Source organism: Diabrotica virgifera, chromosome 7, assembly GCF_917563875.1.
Source record: "Diabrotica virgifera virgifera chromosome 7, PGI_DIABVI_V3a".
In the NCBI taxonomy this organism is placed as follows: Eukaryota; Metazoa; Arthropoda; class Insecta; order Coleoptera; family Chrysomelidae; genus Diabrotica; species Diabrotica virgifera.
Genome location: NC_065449.1, coordinates 160,619,428 through 160,638,968, shown reverse-complemented (window position 1 = coordinate 160,638,968; position 19,541 = coordinate 160,619,428). Strand labels below are relative to the sequence as shown.

Here is a 19,541-nt window from a genome sequence, read left to right as displayed (position 1 = left end):
ATCTTGAAGTTAACACTAGCAAAACCAAAATAGTTGTTTTTTCTAGAGGAGGCGGTATCCCAAAAGCCTGTACTTTCAGTTATAAGAACAAACCTATCGACATTGTCTCTAAATTTACATATTTGGGCATTACTTTTTCGTCTTCTTCGCTTTTTAGAGAAATGGCATATGATACCGTTTAAAAGGCCAAGCATGCCATCGGAGCAACAATACCGCTCATGACAAAAACCAAGATGGATAGTTGGACATCCCGAATACATCTGCTAAATTCCTTAATTCTTAGCATAGTAACTAACTACATTGCCATTTGGGGGTTACGATACGCCGACATACTAGAACGGGTGCAATTAACATTTTTAAAACGTATCCTTTTGGTTCCTATCAATACGCCAGATTTTGCTGTTCGACTTGAAACAAGTACAGCTAAATTTTCGCTTGTGATATTTAAACACATGCTAAACTGGCTCATTAAACTTTATGAGATGGAAGAAAATCGACTACCTAAAATGTGCTTTCTACGTCAACTGGAAATCACAAGGATAGAGAATAAATATAATTGGGCATCGCAAGTTAAAAATCTGTTAGAATTTGCAAACTGTCAAAGATCATGGAGAGATATCAATGTAGCGTTCCTAAAAGCAAACAAAAATGACTTAATAGACACATTTAAACAAAAGGTAAACCAAAATGATTTGCGTCAACTGAATGATTCATCATTTCTCACTTTTTATAGGGCTTTAGACTTGAGCGATCAACCACAACAGTATCTTCATATTCGAATGCCTCTACAATTCACCAGAACAATAGCACAACTTAGACTGTCGAATGAGTTTTGTATTCGGTTCACTTTTCAAGGAATAACATATAAGATTGATCCAAGGCAGTTATGTACAATATGCAACAAACGTGAGCTGGAAACTCTGCGTCACCTTCTGTTCGAATGTCATATTTACACAGCAATGAGACCACAGAATATTACCAATCTGTTAAATCCAGAACATTTAGCAAACACCCTGAATAATATAACACCCTCTACCGCGAAAACAATTTCAAATCATATATGGAATATTATGAAGCTACGAGCTTTCGTGATTAACGAATAAAAAAAATTAATAACGCAAGCTCTAATTTCTCAATGTATTATTAGCGTACCTTAAAAGACTATCAGTAGCACTTACAAAAAAAGTATCCGAATAACTCACAAGTTTGTTTCTTTTTTATTTATTTATTTATTTTAAAATTTATAATGTAAGTACTATTGCAGTTACCTGTTCCCTTAATCTCATTATGTATTTATCTTGTTCTTCCTAGATATGTAATAATGTATAAATATGTATGTGTATGCGGGTACGTGGGTATAGGTGTGTATGTTTATATAATATGTAATATAGGTATGTCTATATATTTATAGGGTTGTATTCTAGAACTTACTTGCATTTTTATACTTTTTTAATGCTATTTCTATCTAAGTTATTTATGTACATGTAGCGAACTAAATTTCTTGTTATGAAACTGTAAAGTTTTTATAAACAATAAAATTCTATCTATCTATCTATCTATCTACTTTATTATCTATTATCGCCATATATTTTACCCAAAATTTGGCTTCCGGTTGAACCGGAAATGAAAAAAAAAATCTTAATTCTTTAAATACGTCCTGTATATTTTTACATATTTTGAAAGAATGCAAAATTACCTTTTCAATGACATAAAACTTGTTACTCTAGCTCAAAAACTTGAAAAGTTGCAGTAAATAAAAATTATGCTATAATCTTGTGCCGGTCCTCTCTCACGTGATCATAGCAGAGCATTATTATAGGGCAGTCAATGAGGGTATTTGGCTCCCAATTCCATCCTACTACATAGATGTACTTGATATTTTCACAGTAAGTAGGGAATAGCTCAAGAAATAAAATCTACCCTATATACTATGGCGCTTTTGTCTTGTGGGTGGGAAATTTGTTGGTCAAAATAAGCACGGAAATGGCTAGAGAACCTATTTTTAAGCAAAAACTGGTCTATACTTTTTTTTGAGAACTCAATACTTTTTGAGTTATGCTTAGTTGAAAATTGGCCATTTTCATTGAAAAATGACACCCTTTCGGACGGTTTTTTGTGAATACCTTAAAAACTATTCATCGAACTAAAAACACTATATAAAATATTTTTTAGATTATAAATAACAATGAGATTCGTTCCTTCGTAAATGTTGTATTTATAATACAAAAAGAGATATGGTCGGTGAAAAGAGTTTGTTTTTTGGTGCATGCTCAAATTGGTGTATTCAACTTGAAATAACAGAGGAACGGTAGGTTTTAGGTGTATAATGCTACCAACGCCTTTTGTAGTTTTTGAAAAGACCTTTAAAACGAGCACCATTAAATGCCGGTTACATTCAAACTAAGCGAGATATGGTGCAAAAAATGTATGACTAATGTACTTTAAGGAAAAATGAAAAGTACATACATTTAACCCATCATCCACCAGAATTTAAATGTATTGTTTTTCTTCTTCAGTACCTTTTAATAGAGTGTTATTTCTACTTTAAAAAAGTTGAACGGGTTTAAAATGAATATTTTGTTGTAAAAATGTGATCAAATTATAGAATGCATTTTTAAATTTTCTTAAAAGTCTTTCTTTTTCTCCATGTAATTCGAAAATAAAAATGTTCCACCCCCGAGAAGTGGTGGGAACCGCCCCCATGATAAAAGCGCCATAGTATATAGGATAGACTTTGAATAAGGAGATTGGGCTACTCCCAAAATTTCATTAAAATCTATGCAGTAGGATAGAATTCGGAGGTAATACCTTGTTCTGAATCTCGCGCATTCACTGGCGTAATAGAAATAGAATGAAATGCAAATATTGTAAACTATTAATTTCTCAGAAAAATGAACTACATAATTTAAAATGAAAGTATGACTATAATATTCTATTAATTTATACAATAATCTATACATCTATATTGTGTCCTCGAAATATGGCATCGAACATTTTCTCAAATGCAGGAATTAATGATGCGTAGAACCATAAAATATTTTTAAGTATACAAGGTGTTTCTAAAATATCAAAATAACGAGTAACTTTGCTATTTTTATAGAATGCCAGTATCTAGTACGATAACGATAATAGATCGGTACGATAAAGTTATCGGGCGGCCCTTCCGCCCAGCGTCTTTTATTTGCTTTTTAGACTCAGGGGGACTCAAAACGTCGAAAAAAAGTTAAATCTGAAAAATTTTTTTTTGCACGATCCTATAACTTTATCTATTATACTCATACTGCGTATGTAGTACGATAAAGTAATACACAAAACGATACGAAACAAATTCAATTTTTCAATATCATTTAAAACAACAAACCTATTGAGATCTATTTTATCTAAAACTAAACCATATAATAAACAAAAAGAACAAAAAATAATTTTATTAAAAAGTACCAAGTAAATGCGAACACGTTTTTTGGTGAAATATCCAGACCATTAAAGACCATTAAATGGTGGAATAAATGAACATCAATCTTTATCAAAGGCAGAGATTTTGACCGATCTCAAATATGTAAACCCATAAATGAGCATAGAGTTCAATGGAAACATTCAAGTAAATATAGTCCAGAAAGAAACAAATTGCAAACAAAGAAAAATTAATAGAATATTAAAAGATGAAGTTAATAGAAAGAGAATAACTAAAATAACTCAATAACATATCGAGGATACATCATTTATGTTTTAAAATAACATACATATAAAATCAGAATTTTGTGTTAATATTCGGAGTAAGCTAAGTGTAAAACCAAATAGTTACCATCTCTGGATATTATCATAAGATTTTTACTAATTTTTTTTCTCATGTGGTTGTCTTATTAAAGACAAATCACATGCTATGATCTTTTTGACGGGTATTCTTAAGCTACAGTTGATTTTATGTAATCGAATGAACTGCGTTTGTTCGCTAGATCAAATAAAGTCGCCTTAAGAACGCCACTCAAAAATAGAGATGCATCAAGTCAAACTAGTTTGATTTTATTCAACAAACTTGACTTGACTTGAAAATCAAACTTTTTTTGTAAAAAAGTTTGACTTGACTAGATTTCGATATCTTTAGGTTTGACTTGAAATCAAACTTCTTCAAACAGTTTGAAGTTTGAATATCATACTGGCAACGTGTTTATTTCCAATTCTAATTGAGAGCGTACGGATTTTGTTGTGACTTATTTGGATAGGTCTGAATCTGTATTCTGCTACTTCGCAAATTAGTTTGTAGTTCATATTTAGACGTCCATGTTTGACTTGTTTACTACGTTCGTTTTGAAGTGTGTGGCTTTGGGAAATAATATCTGAATTTGGATATTTTTTGGTTCAGAATAAGTACCAGAACAATTGAGTCTGATATTGAAGGTACTCCCACTGCAAAAATTAAGAGAAACAATCTATAGTCGAAGCAGTATTAATTAAGAAAAATAAATATACTGATTTATTTGATGTTGCGGCAGGTGATTTCAAAACAATGAAAATTGCAAAGTGAATACATATTTCTATTATGTAAAAATAAAGAACATCGTTATAAAATCACAAACAGTGAACTAATTCTTTAAAAGAACAGCGTTATGCATAACTAGACCAAGCGCCATTTCTTTAAAATCGAGATAACAGCGGATCCTGGTGATACATAGCTAAAACTATCTTGGAAAAATCCCTGTTATTGTCAAGCTAACGGATACTAAGAAAAACAAAAATAAACCAAGCGACATTTTGTCTATTAAGGGTTTTTAGTTTTGCATAACAAGACTATATTCATAATTGCCATTCTTAACTGCCATTCATAACTGCCATATATCCATAACTGCCATTCATAACAGTTTCGCAATTGTAGACTAAGCGCCGACTTTGGTCTGTTTATGCTAAACTAAGCGTTTGGCCAGAATAACAGTTTTGTCCCCATTAATGTACACATTAATTTTGAAGTTTCCGTCAAAAAATGATGGAATTTTTCTAAAGTGAAAATGTTGTGTTTATATATAATTAAATTAAAATATACAAATAATCTATATAAAATCTTTATATTATGTTTAACGTGCTTTGTACTAAGAATATAGTATAAGTCATAAAATGGACCCTTCGGGATTCTTGTATATTTTGAATTGTGAATGTTTATTAATCATTTCTGTACTAAGAGTAAAAATCAATAGCCTGTTTTTCATGTATAAATATTAATTTTATTCCAACAGTGCAACTTTTAATTTCAAAAGTCTGCTTTGTAAGGTACAGGTCAACTTATTATACTGTTAGTACCTTCTGCTTTCACTTACGCAGCTTGAATGTTACTTTTAGTAGGTACACACCACATGTTATGAGATTCTGGGGCGTTTGTATTGAAAAAATGTAGATAATCCAAATTTGACCATAAAATTTCAAGGAATTAAAAAAAAAGGGGTTGGTACCAAAACAGATTTTTGAGGTTCTTTGTTTTCTTCGTTTTTAACTTTCCTAAACCTTTTTTTATGACTTTCGTTCTGTCGTTGAAGACGGTGCCGGTGTTTATTGTTATCGGTTATAAAAGCAGAAAATTATAAAAATAGCTAGATCCCATTTAAACCAAAAACTGTTCATTTAGTATTTTTTTATTTAATTTTGTTGTGCGTTCTTAAAATAGTTTGTAACATTTTTTTATATACTAGGATTAGTTAATAATTAATTTACCCGTTGGATTAAATTTTAAACCCACTAGTACTCATTACGGGTACGCCTATGGCCGTTTTCGTTAATAACTACCCCTGGCTAAGTTTATTACCATAACCGTAGAAACTTAGCGGTACTAGCACATTTCGTTGTCGGTACAATAAACACAAATAAGTTATAGAGACACTAATAAACTACTATTGTTATCTGTTTCGTGTATAGACCTTCCAAGGAGTTCACTACTAAAATTCCGTTAGGTATTCCGTTCTATTCAAAGAGGAAATGGGCATTACAAGGTTTTATTAACAGTTTGCGTTTCGGTAATATTTCAATTAACTTTCCCTTTCGAAAACCCCCGTTAGGTTCGTTGCCTTCTCTTGCGGTCTGTTTGAAGCGCGACCCTATTTCAAAGGATCTATTTTTTTTTAACACTTTACAACTCAAATACCGTTACTTTACTTAAAAACGCAAATAGGTCGGTTCCTTTTAAGAGTTGCACTTTTTTTGAGTAGGGAGATTATATCCCCACTTTTTTAGAAGGAAAGCATCGCAAAGATTGCGAAGAGAAAAGGGACTTCGTGGCTGAGTATCGTGGGGTACAGACGTCTGTCTAGTATCTAATACCTTATCTACGATCTACCTTACCTACAATATATCTTATCTGAGTGATATTCACTCTCGTATCGTATCTGTAATTGGATCTAACATCCGCTTAGATTCAATTACCAAATAACTTCAGTGTTTGCTTACTAAGTAAAGTAAATAATATAGAGTCAGTGCAGATTAAGAGGCAGAGCAACTGTAAGTGTCTTAATAATCCTACCTAAAACTATTTCCAAAATTAGAGCAATCTAAGGGCTACCTACCTCAACATATCTTCATCTGTGGTTAAGGCTAAACCTCCGATGAATCTCATCAGCGATTTCATCAATACAATTTTTTATTCATTAATAAAATTTTCATTATCAAAACCAAGTACAAACATTCACTAATTCGTTAATAGCTGTGCGATTGGCTTTTTGTTTATGAAACCAAGTGCGGGGTGGTTTTTGATTTTTGAACAGTAAACGTTTGTTAACTTTGTATGCTTTGCATTCAATTTTTTTGTAACTTTGTACGTTATATTTTCTATCAATCATTAAGGTTACCATATCCGTTATCTCGAGATAAGCCCTAAACCAGTAAAGAGAGATTTCTCATTATAGATGCTTGATTTGTTTTTTTAATTCATAACCAGGCTCTCTTTACTGTGTTTTTAATTGTGCATGTTTTTGTTATAATATGTTACTTGTATTTATTCCATCATAATTTTTGTTTACTTCTAACTGTACACCACAACACATTAATTGTTGGTGCAGTTTTGATGGGTGTATATACATTGTTTTCTCTTAATTTCTTGTGTTTTTTTTGGACTCACCCTTCTGGTGAGCCATTTGTTTAATATATTGTTTTTTATTTATTTTACTAGTTTTATTTATCTACTCATAATAAATTCCCTGATAATAAATTACCGCTAAATATTTACTAATTAACTATCTATATCTATTCTTGTATTTGGTCTCAGAACCTCATTATCTTTTCTTACCTACTTGTTTTCGTTTCTAAGGTTTCTTAATTTTCCCCTTTCAACCCCAAAAAGTTAAGTGGCGCCCTGTATCTCTTGTCTTACCTTAGGTAACTTTACCTATCTATCTTTTTGTCTGTTTCTCTCTCTTCTCTTATCTACCTTCTCTTGTCTTATCTTTACCTATTTCTTCTATTGGCTCCCTTCCACGTTCCAAAAGCTAGTTTCGAACCCACGACTCGCTCTCCACCTACCATCTGGCTGCCGTCGCAGTGTCTCCATTGGTGACCTTTCTAGCACCATCCAAAAAAAAGTTTCCGAGGTTAGACATTTTTATGGCACCCAACGTGGGGCTTTGATAAAGACACTTACAGTTGCTCTGCCTCTTAATCTGCACTGACTCTATATTATTTACTTTACTTAGTAAGCAAACACTGAAGTTATTTGGTAATTGAATCTAAGCGGATGTTAGATCCAATTACAGATACGATACGAGAGTGAATATCACTCAGATAAGATATATTGTAGGTAAGGTAGATCGTAGATAAGGTATTAGATACTAGACAGACGTCTGTACCCCACGATACTCAGCCACGAAGTCCTTTTCTCTTCGCAATCTTTGCGATGCTTTCCTTCTAAAAAAGTGGGGATATAATCTCCCTACTCAAAAAAAGTGCAACTCTTAAAAGGAACCGACCTATTTGCGTTTTTAAGTAAAGTAACGGTATTTGAGTTGTAAAGTGTTAAAAAAAAATAGATCCTTTGAAATAGGGTCGCGCTTCAAACAGACCGCAAGAGAAGGCAATGAACCTAACCGGGGTTTTCGAAAGGGAAAGTTAATTGAAATATTACCGAAACGCAAACTGGTAATAAAACCTTGTAATGCCCATTCTCTCTTTGAATAGAACGGAATACCTAACGGAATTTTAGTAGTGAACTCCTTGGAAGGTCTATATACGAAACAGATAACAATAGTAGTTTATTAGGGTCTCTATAACTTATTTGTGTTTATCGTACCGACAACGAAATGTGCTAGTACCGCTAAGTTTCTACCGTTATGGTAATAAACTTAGCCAGGGGTAGTTATTTACGAAAACGGCCATAGCCGTACCCGTAATGAGTACTAGTGGGTTTAAAATTTAATCCAACGGGTAAATTAATTATTAACTAATCCTAGTATATAAAAAAATGTTACAAGTTTACTGTGAAAATGTCAGTGTTCTATTGTAAATGATTTTTAAAAATGAGTAGAGGGAAACAAATACCAAAATTATTGGAACTAAAGGATGATTTATATGGCACTCAATATATTATTAAATTTCTTATCTTAATTGGCAACTGACATCTATCTCAACAAAAAATATATAAAAAAATTTAAAAAAAAATAAAATACAGGATCCTTTGTAAAAGGTATAAAAGGCCCAAATAATGGTTAAATCACAAAACAAAACGCTTTCGGGTTAACAAGTAATCCATCATCAATGTTAAGCTAATAACATGCATGCGTGAGCCACCAAAAAGTTATGGGTAAAAACCCTTTAAAAGGTATAGTTGACACTGAATTTTCAATATGTGAGGTTCATCCCTCTCATATCACATCCACGTGGGTTAGAGTCCTGTGTTGCCCTGGTTAATATCCAGGAATATTTGCAACATCCAACTATTTTAAACATAATATATAGTATAATATAAGACCTTATACCTTTTAAAGGGTTTTTACCCATAACTTTTTGGTGGCTCACGCATGCATGTTATTGGCTTAACACTGATGATGTTAATCCGAAAACGTTTTGTTTTGTGATGTAACCCTTATTAGGGTGTTTTAAATATACCTTTTACGAAGGATTCTGTATTTTTTGTGATTTATGGTATACAGCCAGCTACAGGAATTTTATTTTCCTCGTGGATTGTTAAAAAAGTATATCTACGAAATAAATTATTTTTCAAACTCTTTCAAACTAGTTTGACAAACAGTTTGAATTTTCAAACCTGTACGATTGACCAGTTTGACTTGACTTGAATTATTTGTCAGAAGGATTGACTTGAGTTTGACTTGAAATTAAGTCAAACTCAAGTCAAGTTCAAACATTCAAGTCAAACTTGTGCAACTCTACTCAAAAATATGGATAATATGATTTTAACGTCATCTACTGTAAAATGTATACATTGTCTGAATTGTCAATATGAATGAGTTAGATAAAGTTTGGTTTTTATTTAGCTTAATGCCTCGACAACTAATGGTCATTGTCATGGTACAGTTGATTTTTGCAATCAGATACATAGTTTCATGTGTAGTGTGCATGCTAGGAAAATGTTTTGTTACTTCGCAAATTCGGCTTCATTGTCTTTACAAAGAGACGCTAATTGTATCCGAACGTCTGCGCTCCCTTCTTCTTCTTTTCCTTGTAGTGCCTATTCGTTTCAGATGTTGGCGACCATCATGGCAATCTGTACTTTGCACGCTGCTGCTATAAAAATATTTGTGGTTGTTGTGTTGAAATACGTACGTAGATTATTCAGCCAAGCAATCCTTCGCCTTCCTGGTCCTCGGTTTCCTTCTACTTTTCCTTGCAAGATTAGTTCCTCCGGTTACTATCAATCACGCAAGGATAGAAACTATTGTCATGTATTAATTTGTAATAAATGAAAAATTTCCTACTCAGTGTAGATTTTAACTCACGACCCCTGGATCCATGGATCCAAAGGTAGTCTCTCTTATCACTGACTATATCTTACCACAGGGTATTGATTATGTTCAAAATAAGGGTGCTAAAAGGAACTACAACGTTAACGGGGTTTTATTGATTCATATGGTCAATGGTCAATGGACCTATAAGTATGAAAGAATCGTGGAGTGCTAACATTTAAAGTGGTGCGTTTTTGAGAAAGGGGTGAATTACTCCCTAGGAAGAGGGTCTATTAGGGTGAGTTCTGCATACTTTAGGTACAAACGCGTCTAGAGAAAAATTGTTCAGGTTAAATTTACTATCGAAGTATCACCTCTTAATGTCAAAAATATTTTTTTGTAAAAATATATTCAAAAAAAAAGAAAAAAAAACAGAAAAGAAAGAAATTTTGTTTTTGTGCCCAATAACTTTTTCCAAGGGAATATAAATATAATAATTGCTATACTGAAAAAACTTCCATCCTTCCTCTTTAAAATGACGTACTCTGACGTGGTTTTTCAAAATTCGTCGCTCATAGCAGTTTTGGGTCGCTTTCCCCATTTTTTTCGCAATCATTGTTCTGTAACTTTTTTTACGCATTGCTAGGTATATGCAATGGTACTTTTGTTAGGAAGAGAAGCCAATTGCCTTTAAAAAGGTCTATCGTTTAAGGTTGTACGACTATTTTTAAGCAAGTTAAGGTTTTTCAAATTTTTATATTTTTAATAATTTTTGATCTTTTTTACGATTATTTTTTAAATTTCTCATTATACTTTTTTCTTCTACATTTAGGTACGTTGTGCAATAACAAAGAAAATTTATTTTCTTTACTTTAAAATGGTGTATTGTAAAAAGTACTAGGTTCAATTTTAAACAAGATATACGTAGGATGTCCAAGGGTATCCGTAATATGAGAAAAAATTTGAAAAAATTTTAATTCCAAATATCTTTCCTTTAACATTTTTCCATATTGTGAAATATAAAGGTACTTTACTCTTGAGCGAAATTCATATTTTTTAACATACCTTGTACAGTATTAATAAAGTTGTATATCTGATGATTGATTTTAGAGCATTTTATAAAGAATATTTTTTTTCATAACGTTAATAATAAAAAAAAATTCATACGGTTTCAACTTGGTGGGACATATTTCATGTGTACATATTATGTCACATTTTGAAAAAGCATATTTGGTTAAAAATAGTCCTAGGATTTTTTCCAATACACCATTTTAAAGTAAAGAAAATAAGCTTTCTTTTTTATTGCACAATGTATAAACCTAAATGTACAAGAAAAAAAGTTATAATGAGAATTTTAAAAATAATCGTAGTATATATCAAAAATGTTTAATGTTGTTCTGAAGCTATTTCCTTGTGGCATTTTTATGATTAACTATGTATATATAGGAAATAAGCCAAAATTAAATTTAAAAAAATAATTTTATTAACGTTTCGACGCCCAAATCGGGTGTCGTTTTCAAAATGCAAAATACTACTAAATTAAACAAAAATGTTGTTGCTAAGGAAAATATTCTTCTAATAATTTATTTAATCTGACTCATTTATATTGGCAATTCAGACATCTATTATACATTTTAAAGTAGAAGACTTTAAAATGATATTGCCAATATTATGAGTTGCATTCCTGGGACGACTTTACTGAAAGATAGTTCGTTCGATTACATGAAATCAACCCCAACTCAAGAATATCCGTCCCAAAAAAATCATAGCATGTGATCTGTCTTTAAAAAGACAAACAAATGCAACGATAAAAGTAAAATTCTCGCGTTAGAGATTTCATAGTAAATCACGAGGAAAAACCAGGAAGAACCTCGTGATACTATCCCGCCATCGTAAGTATTTGGTATTACATTTAATTTATTCTCAAGAAACTAATAGGTCTGGATCCCGCCTATGAAAAAAAGTTGATTATTAGCAAGCTGAAAATTTGTTAATAGCTTAAGGGTGTCTAGTCAAATAAACATTGATATGTGTGAACACTGGAACAGGGGCAGTTTTAATTGTGAAACAGGTTAAAAATTTGGAACGGTCACAGCACGAAAACGGCACATTTATTTTGTCCGACAGAACAGACTTAAACTCTTCGAACAGAGATTAAACTCTCATGCCAAAATCAGACTGCTATTTATCACCAAATGGGCGTTTTAATGAGTGGAACATGTAGAATATGTCAAATGACAAAAAATATGACAGGTAATAAATAGCAGTCTGATTTTTTCATGAGAGTTTAATCTCTGTTCGGAGAGTTTAAGTCTGTTCTGTCGGACAAAATAAAAGTGCCGTTTTCGTGCTGTGACCGTTCCAGATTTTTAACCTGTTCCACAATTAAAACTGCCCCTGTTTCAGTGTTCCCATATATCAAAGTTTATTCGACTAGACACCCTTAAGCTATTAACAAATTTTCAGCTTGCTATTAATCAACTTTTTTTTCATACGCGGGATCCAGACCTATAATACCAAATTCTGTCTTTAATATGTTTAAATTATAAATAGTATTAATAAATAGATATACAAAAAGTAATACTAAAATATAAAATATGTACTAACTCGATATGTTATTGACTTACTAATCGTGGTATTTTCTTTCTATTGACTTCCCCTTTCAGTATGGGTAACCATATTCTACTGCATTCTACCGAGGAATTTGAGACACAATTGGTTTCTTTTAGCATAGTTAGAGCCGCTTCTTTGATATTTCTCAAATTTTTTTTAACTGTTAACAAAATAATTTTTTTCAATTTAATTGTGGCTTATTTCCCATATAAATAGTTAATCAAAAATCTTTAAAAGTATAACATTTGAAAAACCATATCTTGCTTAAAAATAGTCATAGAGCCCTCTATTATAGACCATTTTAAAGATAATTATTGACTTCCCTTCTTATCAAAAATGTAACCGTGCATATACCTAGAAAGGCGTAGAAAAAAGTTACAGGACAATTTGTGAAATAACAAGGAAAATAGCCCAAAATCCCTGTGAGTGGCAAAGAAAAATCATATTTCGGAAACTGTAAATCCCAAAGAATTTTACCAAACGTTATTTTAAAGAGGAATGAAGGGAGTTTTTTTTTCTACGAAGCAATGCCTATACCTATATCCCCGTGGAACAAAGTTATGGGACAAAAAAGAAAATTGCTTTCGTTTGAGTTTTTTTGCTTCTTTTTTTGAATATATTTTTACACAGAAAGGTATCTCTTTAAAATTTGATATTTCGATAGTAAATTTAATCTGAAACAATTTTTCTGTAGACGTGTTTGTACCAAAAGTGCGTAGAACTCACCCTAATTTACCCTGGGCCTAGGGACTAATTCATTCCTTTCTCAAAAACGCACCCCTTTAAATGGTAGCACTCTACGATTTTTTAATACTTAGAGGTCCATTGACCATACATTATACATGACACAATAAAACCCCGTTAACGTTGTAGTTCCTTTCTAAAATACATAATCAATAGCCTAGAGGGGGGCTAGATAAAATTAAATTATTAGGAGAATTTTTTTACCAAGTAACCAAATTGGTATAATTTGTTAATGTTTTGTATTTTGAGAACAATTTTCCAAGTGGAAATCTAAATGTCAAATTAACTAAATTGTGGACGAAAATTGTGACTTAGTCCCAAAATAGTAAATATATATTTATAGACAAATAAATATATTAATTAGACAATATTTTTACAGCCAACAAGTAGACAGCATAGTGACCCAGTTCTACTAAGAAGCCATCCCTGCAAATATTTTCTCGGGAAAAGACGCGCGATGAAAATATCGAAATCATTTGACAGACACTTCCTAATGAATAACTTGGAACAAGTGTTGTCAGCATTTACCTTCGCACTTTATGCCCGAAACCATTAAAACTTATTGAATCTATCAGGAACATCATCATTAAAGGCAAGCCGGCAGCATGGGCCCTCCCATTGTATGTCCTTATCTTATTTCCACAATCGGCAACTTTCGAAGCGCGTTTTCCTTTCCGCGCCTTAGTTTTTCCTCCCCCTTCTTTCCACCCCGCCTTTTCAGTGAAAGTTTTCTGCCTTTGATTACTTATGCAATTCACGACTTCAGAGGATTTACGTGATTTTGCATGTACTTCCATGCTCAACTTTCTTGTTATTATGTCAACTTTTGTCAATATGGAAAATAAGGAAATATGGGTACATTAGACGGAAATCTGCAGGGCGAGGATCCCTGTATTTAATTCGTAATAAATTGTAAGCTTGATTATAAATTATTTTAGATATTACACAGCCCAACAAAATAAAATGTTTTGTTGTTCGACAGTCTTGATGCCGAAAAAAAGGAAATGGTTTTGATTAGTTTTACTCTGCTGATTCCAAAAATACAAAGCTTTTCTTTGTAACAGTTCTAGTTTTCGAGATATAATATAGCATACTGAGCAAATACTTAAATATTCTACCTAATTACTTCTTAATTATTTCCAGTTAGTCGGTTTCTTTTTCTCTTTGAAATTGCCTTATTTTATTAAGCTGATACATACCTTTTTTTTAATTGTCGTATTGCCAGACTCCAGTAAGAGCCTTAGAAAGTATCCAATGAATTTTGGCAGGCAGCGGTCGGGGAAATCTTTTTTAGTCATTTAAAAAGCGTCACGGAGCAAGACATTCTGGCATCTTCTTGCCGAGTATGACACAAGGGGCCAAAACACCCCCGGGGACCCCAAGCTAACATCTTAGGAGCTGCATAGTTACTATAAAGTCGACTTCATTTCATTGCATAATTTAGTTTAAACTATACTTTCGTTAAAAGAGGTTGAAAGAGGTTTTTGACAACTGAAAATCATGGCTACTACAAGGCTTCTACAAGCAGGCGTTTTTGTGTGAATCACTCGGACGTTTTTTGCTATATATGTGGCGGGTACATTTTAAAGGAAAATAGAAAACCAATTTATGGCTTTGTAAAAAGGGCATATCAAGCTTAGCTTAGAGTTTGTTTAGGAAACCATGATAGTATGCAAAACTTGTGTGCCAAAATTTCTGTTTTGTGAATGTAAAGGGCATTCGTCGTAACAATAGAAATAAGTCTACATATTCTAAGCTGGATTCAGCTACAATATTAGGTCTGGATCCCGCGTATGAAAAAAAATTGATAAATAGCAGGCTGAAAATTTCTTAATAGCTTAAGGGTGTCTAGCCGGACAAACTTTGATATATGGGAACACTGGAACAGGGGAAGTTTGAATTGTGGAACAGGTTAAAATTTGAAACGGCCAGCCCACGAAAACGGCACATGTATTATGCCCGACAGAACAGACTTAAACTCTCCGAACAGAGATTAAACACTGTCATTTGACATATTCTACATGTTTCACTCATTAAAACGCCCATTTGGTGATAAATAACAGTCTGATTTTTGCATGAGAGTTTAATCTCTGTTCGGAGAGTTTAAGTCTGTTCTGTCGGGCATAATACATGTGCCGTTTTCGTGGTCTGGCCGTTTCAAATTCTTAAACTGTTCCACAATTAAAACTGTCCCTGTTACAGTGTTCCCATATATCAAAGTTTATCCGACTAGACACCCTTAACACGTTAACTGCCGGTCCATTCTGGGTAGGCTTTCACCAGGAGCCGCTTACTGTTTTTGATACAAAGACGTTTATTTATTAGTTTCTGGAAAAGTCCGAATAAAGTACGTATTTTTAAACTAAATGCACATATATACAAGAGGGGTTGGTGGTGAACGCGCCAGACCGTCAGTGGCGCTCGACTCTAGTATTTGTATACATACGCCGTTCGACGCGCTGGTGCGTTTTGTAAATAATATTGATAAAAATCAGTAGGAACATTTATTTACTAATACAAAACAAAACAAGAAATACAAAATAACATAAATTATAAGTAAATAAAACAACATTAAACTTTGTGGGATATTTGACAGCAATCCAGACAAAATCCAGGGGTATCGGGACAGGCTTTGCATTCGTAAATTGTATCTTTACGAATATTTTGTTGACTGCAAGTTTTACAGCGTTTTCTCATAACTTTTCCCTTTACAACCTTTACCTCTCGTTTTGTTACTGAATGATCTTTTGGAACAAGTTTGGCTTCAGAATTAATAACTTTTAAAAGGGATCTAACGAGTTGTAAACGAAATTCGTAAAGACCAATCTTTTTTCCAGAGTACTTGTTGTATAGTATGTGGGCATTTATAGCCATCATCTGTATAACATGTATAAATATTTTTGTTGGCCATCGTACAGTTTTTCGTTGACTCGGATAATAGGCAAGCATCTGGTCTTGCCGGTCAATACCAGACATATTTTTATTATATCTGATAATAGGCTCTGGTTTTATTACATGTTGACCTCTTCTTGTTGTAACTTCTTGTAAAGTGTTTTGACATTCTGTTGTTATATAGTAAACGTCCCTTTTATCCTTCCATTTGCCAACTAATACCCCTTTTCGGCAACGGGCAATTGTTGCACCTTTAGCAAGTTTTTCTTGCCTTACTTCTGCCGGATTATTTTTACGGTCAATTCTAAGAGTTCCTGTGCAGTAAGTGGAAAATTCAAGTAAATTTTTAGCTAAATCAAAGCTGTTGTAAAAATTGTCCATGTAAACGCAATGGCCTACATTTAGTTTCCCTTCTAAAAGGTGCAAAACCACTTTATTAACATGTCCTTTTCCACCTGAATCGTCAAACATTCCAGAATAAACTAAAAATTTTAAAATTAGACCATTTGGTTCGGTCAACATATACAACTTAATCCCATATTTATGTTTTTTGTTTTTTAAGTATTGTCTAAAATTAAGGCGTCCTCTGTGTAATAGCATTGACTCATCTAAGCTCAAATTACGATCAGGATAATAAACTTCTTCCATTCTCTTATTGAAAAAGTTTATCATCGGTCTAATTTTATAAATTCTGTCTTCAGGTACTTGTTCTCCCTCTTCTGGATTATTATTAAAATGCAAACATCGCATTATGACCATAAATCTGTTCCGGCCCATAAAAGTGGAAAAAATTGCATTAGCAAAAAGAGGATCTTTCTTTTTCCAATAATCCTCAATCCTAGGCAACGAAATATGACCCATGTGTAGAACTAATCCTAAAAAGACTAGCAGTTCTTCGGAAGTCAAAATTTTCCAATCGAAAATCCTAGAATGTGTCGCCCCTGCATTAGATAAGAAAATGTGCTCGGCATACCTGTTTGTCTCATCACATACTTGCTGCAAACATTCATCTGTAAGTAGCATCCGAAAAAAGTCAACTGGATTATTATCGGAAACTTCTACTAGTAACTCTTGGTGTTTTAAAAAAGGAAAATTTTTCATACCATCAAAATTTTCTTTCCATTTATCGCTTTCATCAACATCAACGAGTAGATTAGGCTACAATTAAATAATATGTTTTAATAAAAAGTTAATATTTGCATTTAATTTTGTAACATACCGTATCTTCCGTATCCTCAATAAGTGCTGTAGGTAAAGTATTTTCAATTTCATCCTCAGATTCTGGTAAATATTCACTGTCTGAATCAAGAAAGTCACTAAATTCTTCATCGCTTGTTTCTAATAATCTCAAAAGTTCTTCCTCTGTTAATTTTTTTTTCATATCTAATTTTATTTTTTTATTTGAATTTGAGCCACTTTGTAAAATATCGTCAGTGTTATTCATTTTTGCACTTCCGTATGCTTACCCTATGCCATTCAAATATAAAATAACCAAAGGAGATGTAAAAGAACTCAAATAACATTTAGGGGAAACACCGAAATTATCCGGGTATTACCAAGCTTTACGATTAGCGACTCTAGAAAATAGGGGAAATACCGAAATCTGGGAATGTTTAATTTTTACACGGTTAGTAATCCGATAAATTAATAAGCATTTGCAGAATTATATGTGCTATTACTGATATTTACACTTAATACAAAGCCAACAGATATACACATCCTATCGGGACAAAAAGTCGTAAATCGAAAAACCAAGAACAAAATTAGAGAATTGATACCTCTAGTTACCTGCCTTTAAAATATAAAAAGCCCTGTTGTAGCGCCAGTGAAATAATCCAAGATAATAATCGATGAAAGTCTGAACGCGCGAGAGCGTCGTCGGCACCTAGCTAAAGTCATGTATCGACGCGCCAGCGCGTTATTGGCATTGAACGTGTTAAGCTATTAACAAATTTTCAGCTTGCTATTAATCAACTTTTTTTCATACGCGGGATCCAGAACTATATCTATTCCACATCAGCTTGAGCAGATACCTATTCCAATATTTTTTACCAACCTACCTAGGTTGGCAGAGAATAATGTCGAAACGTCATCTGACGATCTACATACTAATGGGTGATTCTATTTCAAATCACTCAATTTTGGAGCAAAAATCATTTTGGATCTCCGATTTGTCTGAAAATTTATATATACGCTGTGAGCTCGTACGTAGAGGGGATATTTAAAAATTCGCGAGCTCCAGTAGCGGCAAGTCTGTAAACGTTTACCGGAAATTTGACATAAATGTCAAAGTGATTAATTTAAAATTAAAATAAAAACATTAATTATAAAAAATATTAGTTGGTCAAAGCTGTGGTATATATTTTTACGTTAAATATACTTACGTTTTAAATGCTCAATTTAATTTTTTTTTATTGTTCCGTAATATGTAATTATAAATTAATCTGCGCCATCTACACGATAATTGTGAAAGTATCCGAAGTAAGAAATTCATATTTTATCAATAGAACGTCAAAATATTTAGCAAAATCTTAAAAAAATCGATTACAATTTAATTACTTTTTTGCGTTGTAAATATTAAGCGATAACAATTAAATAATAAATTTAAAAATTACCAGTGAAAGTTGAATTAGTAATCCGCCAGGAGCGACACCAGCGAAGCTCAGAGCGTATATCTTCTGCGGGACGTAAAAATAAGATATTTACAGTCAAAAAATCTTCTTCTTCTTTTTTTTTTCTCAAAATGTTATTTTATGCGATTTTGCAGTGATTTGGTGCTTATTTAAACAAATTTGCATTTTCTATCATAAAGTATCAATGGAAAACCTAATATTTTAATAGAAGGGACTAAAAAATGTCATTATATGATATTGTAACAAGTTACTTTGATTCAAAACAAGTTTTTGATCAAATTTTATATTGTAGGGGTAGAAAACATTAAAATACCGTTTTTTACATTTTTCTCCATTCCCAAAATACATCATAATCGATTTGGCTGAAAATTTTCCCACAGATAGCCAAAACATACTACTTTAAGTGGTGAGAAAAATTTGAATAATATTACAATACCAAAAAACTTACATGCAATATCATAGTCAAAAATATAGGCGTCTACTCTAAGTACAATTAACTCGAAAATATCGACCTCACGACAAAAACTGTTAAAAACAAATTGTAATAATTGTAAATACTATTTATTTGGAACAATTTCAGTTCTTAAAATTTTTGTCGAAAACTTAAAAATGGCGGATATATTGAGCAAAACAGGTTCTCCTTTAAAATCAAGATGGCGCCTAACGTAACGGAGGAATTCATTCGGGATTTTAAATTTAGACTACTTTCGATTCCCTTGAAGATCAGAAAAATAAAATTTTGGGCAGCTCGGCATGCAAGGTCAAATGCTATACCGATTGGATTAATATACTT

At 32.4% G+C, this 19,541-nt stretch overlaps 1 protein-coding gene across 1 annotated transcript; it reads right to left on the bottom strand.

Moving 5' to 3' along the window:
• Positions 1-598: 598 nt before the first annotated feature.
• LOC114331906 (piggyBac transposable element-derived protein 4-like) lies at positions 599-18,050 on the bottom strand. Its single transcript, XM_050657016.1, has 3 exons — positions 17,335-18,050; positions 16,720-17,273; positions 599-632 (listed from the first exon to the last, which is right to left on the bottom strand). Exons 1-3 carry the CDS (start codon positions 17,557-17,559, stop codon positions 599-601), a joined length of 813 nt encoding a protein of 270 aa, XP_050512973.1. The 5' UTR covers positions 17,560-18,050.
• Positions 18,051-19,541: the final 1,491 nt, after the last annotated feature.